General features: G+C 42.3%; 1 protein-coding gene across 1 annotated transcript in view; it reads left to right on the forward strand.

Annotated features, from left to right (window-relative positions):
• EDRF1 (erythroid differentiation regulatory factor 1) overlaps nt 1-9,900 on the forward strand; it is a 56,466-nt gene that overhangs the window by 4,855 nt on the left and 41,711 nt on the right. Inside the window, exons 2-7 of the mRNA XM_018558902.1 lie at nt 99-298; nt 3,307-3,373; nt 3,921-4,046; nt 7,168-7,292; nt 7,603-7,762; nt 9,548-9,669. Coding sequence (XP_018414404.1) covers nt 99-298; nt 3,307-3,373; nt 3,921-4,046; nt 7,168-7,292; nt 7,603-7,762; nt 9,548-9,669 — 800 coding nt within the window. The remainder of the gene's footprint in view (nt 1-98; nt 299-3,306; nt 3,374-3,920; nt 4,047-7,167; nt 7,293-7,602; nt 7,763-9,547; nt 9,670-9,900) is intronic.

Raw genomic sequence — 9,900 nt, forward strand, 5'->3', positions numbered from 1 at the left:
TTTTTTCTTTTTTTATTCTACATTTTGTGTATGAGCCCCAACGTATCTCCACTTTTACTTCACGCTATGGTTGAAACTATATCTTTGTTTTCATTTAGGATTCCTTGCCCTCCCTTGGGGGAAATGAGGTGAAGAGTCGCGCTATAGTGAAATATTCCTCCGCCCCACCAGCCACAGCGTTCGCCCGGCTTCAGGAGAAGACAGACTTAAAGTTACCCCCGGCTAATTGGCTGCGGGAAAATGCCAAGCTCGGGCCTACTAGCCTTGGAAGCAGCACAAAGAGCAAGCCATTCTCAAGGTGGGATCTTGTATTTTGATTGGTGATTGTGTGGGAGGAACGGAAACACACCATGGGCGGAGTTTATCAAAACTGGAGCAGTTGCCCATAATATCCATCAGCTTCTGTCTTTCAATCAGCTTTGGAAATGATAGAAGCTGATCGGTTGTCATGGGCAACTGCCCTGTTTATGTATCCCTCTGCATCTATATAGTTATAAAGTGGACCTAGACTCGGGCATGGTTATGCTGCAAACGGTGTGATACAAATCAGTCGCATATGATGTAGCACTTACAGCTGATGTTCAGTGGCTGCCATTTTGCCTAAACCTATTTTTTCATTCCTTGTCCATGGTCTCTGTGGAACTGCCCAGGCCCTGCCCCCTGAGGATACCATCAATGTATTTAGAATTAGGAATGGGTGGGGTATGCCCATCAAACTCCTGATGTACAGTAGTAGAGGATTTCTAGAGAGGAGGGTACCCGGTTGCATACCTTATCCCACCAGGTGACTGTCCCCTCCTCTCTCTGCCGGCGTCCATCACCAAGACCTTTTTCTTACTCAAAGTTTACCTTTTAAATGCCATACCTTTTAAAGAATCATAGGAATACTTACCTCGTCTACTGCCTGCACCTCCAAAACACTGTACGGCAGCAGAGAAATCCCTAGATGAAATCTTTCAAAACTGAAACTTCTGAGTTTCTCCTCCTCTGACTTCTGTACCTCCCACATCGCTGGTTCCTGTTACTATTGTGTCCTATAGTGATGTCGAGAGCATTGGGGGACAAAGGACATCAATATTCCCACTATCCTGAATATTCCCATATATTTGGTTTTAAATGAGACTAACTGGTATTTCTCTGCAGCTGAATGGTGTTTGGGGTGCAGGCAGTCGTGTGTAAGTAATCCTATGCCTCTTTTCAAGGTATGGCATTTTAAAATCAGTTTTGAGCAAGTGACAATCATTTTAAGCTGTGCAGCGAAAAATACATTCATTGCTATTTCTCTCTGCTAATATTCCTTGTTCCCTGGCTGTCCAATCTTCTTCAGTATTTTCTGAGTAACTGACCTGGAAAAAATATGCAGACCAGGAGTTCATGCTTGTTGCAGGTCTGTGCTCTGTACTGCCGAAAATGCTGCATGCACCTGTTTTGGTGTGTCAGGGTGCCCTTTAAAATGAACAGGCTGCCCTAACACAATGTATTTTTCGTTTGTATTCTAACACGGCATGTAAGTGTGTACCCGGCCTTAAAGTCAGAGACATTTGGGCAGTAAGTATTTTCAAATCTGCAGGTCGGAAATTGCAGACAACTGTTTTTTTTTCAGTACACATTTCCTTTTAATATACACAGGAGGGAATTTATCAAAACTAGAGCATACAAAATCTGGAGCAGTTGCCCAGGGCAACCAATTAGCTTCTCTCTTCAGTTTGTTTAGTTAAGGTTTGAAAATTAAAGAGAGAAGCTGATTGGTTGCAATGCACAGTTGCTCCAGATTTTGTCTGCTCCAGTTTTGATAAATCCCCCTTCACAGTCTTTCACAATAATGCTGTCTGCTCCAGAATACAAACACGTGTTTGGCTCTCACCAGAGAAGTAAGATAACGGAGAACTATGAGGTGGGTGCTTTTCACTCATCCTCATAGTTCTAGCTGACCTGTGACAATGAGACTGTCACAGGTCGGCTCAGTAGATCGGGAAGTGAGCGAACACATACCGGCATTCGCTCACTTCTCGATCCTGTCACGGCAGAGAGCCGTGACAGGGGAGGGACTGGATTCGATCCTCCAGCGCTGACTGGCGGAACGGACGGGGGAGGGGGCGGTTACAGCTGGCTCTGCCTCTAGATAGGCAGAGCCAGCTTTCACTCACACAGCTGGGCGGATCCAGACATAATTGTCGGGATCCATTTCAGCTGCAGTGTCTCAGTATACCATGGGCTGTGGCTGGCGGTATACTGAGCTTAGGGTAACGGGAGGACGCTAGTTTGTGTCCTTCCATTACCCTTCGGAGAACTATGGGGAAAAGCCCTAACCCCATAGCTCTCCATTAAGCCTGGGAAATAAGCCAAGATCTAATAAACATTTATAAGACCGGAGTGAGATGCACTTTGGCAATTCCTGCACGGCATATGCAGTGGCTTTTTAAAATATTAATAACTATGCAGTTACATCCAAACTACATAGTTTCTTTGTTAGTATCCCCTAGCTGAGTATAAGTTAGGATGTACTTTTTATTTTTATTTAAGGTTAACTTATGTGCTGCCCATAGCAACCCAAATGAAACCATCTGCAGAAAACGATAGCTGAAATGTAAAAGTTTTAATCTGATTGGTTTCTATGAGGAATTGCAGGTTTTAAAACAGAAGCTTTGGTGAATGAGGCCCAAACTGCTTATTGTGAGGTTCCCCTTTGTAAGGTGTTGGGCAAAGACAGAAACCCCAAAGGCCATGTACAGTTTTAGCTGGGGTGCTGCAGTTACTGAGATAGTTTGAACACATGGAATTCTGCTTTATCTACTGGATGGTTTAAAGGAAACCTCTACTGGGAGCATATGGATGCCACCATTGCTGACCTCTCCTTCTTGCTCTCATGCTGTTCCAATAGCCTCAGTATTTCGAGTCCGTGACCTGATACAAGCATGAAGATCAGGAGTTCTTATGTCACTCTGACATTAGTTTCTGCATGCTTGTTCTATATCAGTGACACAAAGTGTTCATTGAAGAAAGCAAATAGCATTTTTAGGGGATCCACAATGCCGTCCTCCTATTTTTCTTATACTACAGGTTTCCTCTCAAAATATGTATTGTACACTGTTCACTTGCTGTGCTAATTGTAGCTGATATTCAGCTTTTGGTATATGAGAACCTTAGTAAATTACATAGTAAAAAAAACTATTATTTAGATTTCAATTTTTAATAATTTGTCTATTTGGAAGTTTAGAGGCCATCAAGCATTTTATTATTAGTTTGCCAGCTGCTGTCTTTTTTTGCGCTTTTGTATCTAATTGTGTGTGTTTCATTTTCTTACAGCTTTGGCATGGCCTATGATTTTATAGACTCTGTGGGGAAGGAGGTCGATGTGGTGTCTGATTCGGAGGTATTTTTAAAATTAATTTAATTATCATTATTTCTTTAACTCCAGAAATTTATATAAAAAAAAAGGCTCCTTCACCTTGCCCATGAAGGGAGAAGTGACTGTCTCTGCAAAGCCCCCCTGACTTACCTTGACTGCGCTTCTTTGCAGGCCACTCTAATGCATCCACACCAGACTTGTCAGGAAATGCCTTTTATGTAGCTGGCTTTTTGTCTATAGGAGCACAGCGATGCTACAACATCCCCAAACACTTACCAAAAAGTGGAAGGTAGCCAGTGCTTCCTAAAAATTCCAGCTAATGGCTTACTTCGGAGGTGTTCTAGTTGTCAATGGAGCCGGTTTCTAAAATATATCCTACTGGCTCTGAGATTGGACACATTGGTCCCTGAATTCCATATTAATTTGTCCACCCCTGCTTTAACTATATAGACTTGTGAAATCTGGCTGATTGGCATAGGTAGTGGTACATCATTTTGGATAATTTTAATATTGTTGGATGATATATGTTTCTGTTTCCACTGATGCTATAATGTTTTTCATTGTCTCACAGAACATAAAAAAACTCTTAAAGATTCCATACAGCAAGTCTCATGTCAGCATGGCCGTTCACCGCATTGGGCGCACCCTACTTCTGGATGAGTTGGACATTCAGGAGCTTTTCATGAGGTCTTCTCAGGTGAGGGACCGTAGCACCCTTTTTATTATATTACCTTTGCTGGCTTGCTTATCAGTATTGTTTATTTTAATCCAGGGCTGGACAAATCCCAGGTAGGCAGTGTGCCTAATAAATGACAGTTGGCGCCCAGCTTTTTAGGGTTTTCTCTATTTGTTGTCAGTGGAACTATCTCCAAAAAACGAAATCCTGCAGGCTCCTGGATTGGACAGATTGGCTCCTGAATTTTCATAATGTGTCCACCCCTGCTGTATACAGTACAATGGATTCCAGACTCTCTAACCACTCCCGTTTGTCCTGTATAATGCTTGCCAGTTATTCATGGAACACCATTTTTTTTTGTGCGTTAATTATCAGCCACCGGTGATTTCCATGCTTTAGTTCCAGGACTTTTTATGAGGGGGTAAGCAGAGATATGGTTGGAGGTAAGCCGGTAGATGTGGTATGCCTAGATTTCTCAAAGGCATTTGATACGGTACCACACAAGCGCTTACTTCACAAGCTGAGGGCTATGGGCATAGATGAGGTGATGTGTACGTGGATAGAGAACTGGCTACGGGAACGTGTCCAGAGGGTATCTGTAAATGGCACCTTTTCGGACTGGGCTAGTGTAATGAGCGATGTGCCTCAAGGATCTGTGCTGGGTCCGATACTGTTCAACCTATTCATTAATGACATCGGGGAGGGAATAAATAGCCATGTTTCCGTGTTTGCAGACGATACAAAAATAGGGAGGGTACTAGAAACGGATCGTGACAATATAACATTGCAGGAGGACCTGGATAAAATAGGGGAGTGGGCATTAATGTGGCAGATGAGGTTTAATGTCGATAAATGCAAAGTAATGTACTTTGGACATAAAAATAAACAAATGGGTTATACAATTATGGGTATGCCGCTGGGGAAGTCAGAAATAGAAAAACATTTGGGGGTCATTGTAGATCACAAACTGAATGGTAGCTTGCAGTGCCAAGCTGCGGTAAACAAAGCTAGCAGGGTCTTGTCCTGTATTAAGAAGGGGATGTATTGCAGGGACAAGTCTATAATTGTGCCTCTATATAGATCGTTGGTTCGGCCACATCTGGAGTACGCGGTCCAGTTTTGGTTGCCGGTACTGAGGAGGGATGTCCTTGAACTGGAGAGAGTCCAGCGGAAAAAACTAATTAGGGGAATGGAGGACCAGAGCTATGAGACAAGGCTTCTGACCTTAAACATGTTGACGCTGGAATTAAGGAGATTAAGGGGGGTATATGATTTTCATGTACAAGATGTTCAATGGTGACAGCAACATTGGCAACAAACTGTTTGAGATTAACTCCATTACAAAGACTAGAGGCTGGTGGAGAAAAAATTCCAGCACAAGGGGCGAAGAGGGTTCTTTACAGTAAGAGCGGTTAAGGGCTGGAACTCACTGCCATCGGCAGTGATTTCAGCCAAGAGTGTAGATTCGTTCAAGAAACGTTTGGACAATTTCTTGAGGGACCGTAATATCCAGGAATGCCAGTATCCCTAAGAATGTAACTATGTGATGGATATTTCTGCCACCAATAATATGTATAAGATAAGTGTCTAAAAATGTCAGTAACTGGTTGGTTAGTGGGCCATGCAGGCAGGTAGTTTTTCTTTTCCATTTCTTTTTTTTTCATTAAGAGGGTATATGATCTGTAGGGGCCTGTCTTGTATCTTTATATCTTTTTCAGCAGGCCAGTGATGGTTTGTATTGTAGTAACCCACCGATCACTGAGGTAACTGTAGGAAATCTAGTGACTACAGATAATTGCTTTTTTGGAATTCTCATTGCATCTAAGTGAGCCACTTTAAAAGCTGAGGCAACTTTAGTTATCTTCCTGTCTCCCTTAGTTCAGCACTGAAGGCAGTTTTATGCTGTAGTTTAAAGTGGAACTACACCCTCATGTCCTTTAGAGCCCATTCACACCAGGGTTTCGTGCTGATTTCAAAATGGCGGTTTGTGGAGTTTTTAACTGCGTTTCAGTGCTGAAACGCAATTAAAAACACCCAAAACCGCACTGATCAGCGCATTTCCATTGACAGCTGTATCGAAACCGCACTGATCAGCGTGGCAAAAAAGACTTGGAGCAATTTGCGGGGGTGGGGGGGTGTGGTGGCGGAGGTAGAGCGGTTTGGATCGCACTGAGCCACGCGGTCGCATGAATGGTCCCCATAGAAATGTATTGGATCGTTCATATCAGCGGATCCGCTCAGCCAAATCCGCACAGCCTAACCGACCTGGTGTGAAGGGCCCTTACTGCCAAGTAAGATGCTATGTTTGCCTCTTATTTGATTTGCAGTTTCCTTGAGATGTATGTAAAGATGTATGTTCAGCGCTCTCAAAAGGAGAAGGGTGGTGTGTTGAATGAATTGGTTAGTGAGCCGCTCTGAGGAACAAGGCGGAGGATACCTCTGCAACAAGCTTCAAACAATGCAAACAAGAGCACAATTGGGTGTAGGATGTATTCTAAAAATAACTCACTTGATATTGATGGGGATTGGGTGTCATGCAGCCTTGGTGGAGGATCGGTGTCCTATTTGTGCTGTGATGTTGTGCTTACTGCGCCTCAACGCGTTTCAAGGCAAACCTCTTTGTCAGGCAATGGGCAGTTTCCTTGGTGCTGCACATGTGAACAGCTATGACACCAGCCGTTTGATGGTTTGAAAGTTCAGTCGAGAGCTGAAATAAGCACACTGGCAACCTTGATACTTGGCGTGCCTTAAAAGTAATTGTTTTGAAAGACATTAAATTGGTGGGTAAATGGACTTTTTACAATATTAAATAAAATTATCCTAATATGCAAAAGACCCAAATATTTATTTAATGGTAGTTTAACCCCTTCGTGACTGACGACGTACAGTGTACGTCGCCAGCATCGGGGCTGTTTAAACAGACTCCCGGCGACTTTTGCCGCCGGGACTCTGTTTAAACTTGTAGAGCCGACTGTCGGCTTTACAACAGAAGCGATCCTGGCGACTTACCTGTCACCACATTCAACTCGGAATGTTGCCATCTTGTAAGGGCTTGCATATTTCTGTTGACTCAGCAGACTAAGTCTTCACATTTGAAAGAAATGGGGAACTAGAACAGTAACCGATGTAACTTGTTTTGCAGACAGGGGACTGGACATGGCTGAAGGAATTTTATCAGAGGCTAATGGATCAGAAGTGGCAGAGAAAGAAGAAGAGTAAGGAACACTGGTACCAGAAAGCCATCCTCTCCAAATTCCTCTATTACAGGTAATGTTTTCACTGCTACTAAGATTATCTGTATTGGTGGGCTGTGCTTCCTTCTTGGTGCAGTAAATGTTATGTACTACTCCTTTATCTTAAAGGGCTAGGTACTGACATGATCAGAGGTCAAGTTGCTGTATTGAGCTTGGTCATGGGATCTAGACACACAGAAACTGATTTAAAGTCATCACAGGTGGTGGTCACATTTTTTTTTTTTTTTGCCTTTTTAGTGATCATTTTACACTGGACTGGATAGGTTCATTTTAAATCACAAGCAATAATATCTGCGTTCTCATGACTGTTCTGCTTTTTGCAGTATTAATGGTGATGATCCAGCTGAGCCAGTACCCACCAACCCTCCTGAGCCAAGAGAAGCTCAGAACCTCGCTGAATCCACAGGAAGAGAGAATGTAACTTGGCCGACCCCATTTGAGACGTTGCCTTCTGTCTCGGAAGAAGGGGGGGCATCCAATCAGGTGAGATTCATCCTTTTCACTGACGGCATAGCTTGAGCCTGTTGTCATCCAGTGGACTGTGTACAGGGAGTCGCTGTATTAACGTGACATTTTGTATCTCCAGCAACTTTTAAAGTAAATGACTCGCTCTCGTACATTTTATACAGTATATTTGTGCAATAGTCCTTCATACTGTACCAGAGGAGTCATGTGCAACTGAAGGTGCCTCTCACAGTGGATGTGGCAGTCTGTCCTTGACCACCCAAAACTTGCTCTTATTTGCTCCTGATGGAAGTAGAACACTGGCAGCTCTCCCGCACAATAGGATCTGATGATTTAAGATTAGGGATATACCGATACTAGTATAGGTGCTGATACCAAGTATTTGGGCAAGTACTCGTACTTGCCTAAATGCTCCGATACTTGCCCTCGATACCGGAACTTCCCCAGAGAGATTTCCTCTGAGCGGCAGTGCCGCGAGGGAACGTGGAACTGGCTTCCGGGCCAATCAGGAAAAACCGGGCAGCAGGTAATAACTCGCCACCTGGGTTCCTGATATACTGGGAATCCAACTCTGTGCTGTTTGGCAGGCTCGATGCTGATTTGACTGGTATCGGTGCATCCCTAATCAAGATCACAGGCAGCAATGGTGGGAATTTTGTTTGGAGCTTCTCAGAGACTTGAAATGTTAATGCTTTTATAATGTGGAAGAGAAGTGTTACTGTGGCCATCCTTTCGAGGACACTAACAGGTCTATTTACAAAAGGGTGAAGAGTTTGGAGAAGGCAGGAGAAGTGAACAATCTAGGACAACATAGCTGAACTGGAAAGTGAGCTGAATTGGAGAATGTTTCCAAATCAGTTATTTTGTTACATGTCAATTTTTTACAACTGGTTCCTCACTGGACTCTTAACGGAAAATGCTTTTTTCATATTTTCTTTTAAATGATCATAATGCAAGGTTCCTTGAATGTATCCACATACAGTATGTATGTTAGAGTGAGAAACCTTTTTTTTTAATGTTTTTTTTTTTCTCCTAAAATGTATCCTGGTTATATATTAGTGGTGAGTTTACATGCATGCCGTCCTTGGAGAAGAGATAAAGTATTTTGGTTTATTTTAGGCATGTTTTGACTTCCATGAACTGCAGCCTAACAAATCTCAGATCTTTAGTGTTCAGTGAATGCTTCATGAAGGGATGTGCCCTTCTATCCTCTGAACAGGATTGTGCTAAGCTGGAAGACAGACACTAAAAGGACCTTTTGTATGCTTGTGTGCAACATATACAAGTGAAACTCGAATAATTAGAATATCGTGCAAAAGTAATTGCAGTAAGTGCTGCAAAAGGAGCCCAAACCAAGTACTGAGTACATATGCATGCTTGTACTTTTCAGAGGTCCGATATTGTTCTATGTACAATCATTGTTTTATTGATTGCATGTAATAATCAACTTTTTTGAGGTTGTGGATTTGGGGTTCTTGGGGTTTTCATGAGCTGTAAGCCATAATCATCACAATGATGACAAATCACGGCTTGAATTATCTTGCTTTGCATGTAATGAGTCTATCTCATATATTAGTTTCACCTTTTAAGTTGCATTAGTGAAATAAATGAACTTTGCACGATATTCTAATTATTCGAGTTTCACCTGTATTAAGAATAGACAGTAAAAAGACATTTTATGTGTGACATAAATATAATAAAAATGCAGTATTTGCTAAACATGTCCTGGGTTCTATAGCTCCTCATTTTTGCATCACATTGGCCTGCTTGTTAATGACTTAATTTTGTTTCGTTTTTTTGAAGGGTCTAAAAAATGACTTTGTTCGGAATATCCTGTGGACATTTGAAGATATTCATATGTTGGTCGGTTCTAATATGCCCATATTTGGAGGCGGGCGATACCCAGCTGTTAGTCTGCGGCTACGGTAAGTCAGGCCAAAACAAGCCTTGACAATCTCAGCATGGTTTGCACTTTTTACTTTATGGTCGTTTTGGATTTAAATAAGGAAGAACACACCATAGGGCGACAACAATTCTTTTGAATAAGCAGAAATTCAGTGAGCGTTGTCACCGTATGACAGTAAGTTGCTGAATTTTGTTTTGTATATATCTTGCAGATATTTTTTTTTTTTTTTTTTTTTTTTTTTTTTTTTTTT

The sequence above is a fragment of the Nanorana parkeri genome, unplaced genomic scaffold, assembly GCF_000935625.1.
Source record: "Nanorana parkeri isolate BGI_ZX_2015 unplaced genomic scaffold, ASM93562v1 scaffold2, whole genome shotgun sequence".
Taxonomy (NCBI): domain Eukaryota; kingdom Metazoa; phylum Chordata; class Amphibia; order Anura; family Dicroglossidae; genus Nanorana; species Nanorana parkeri.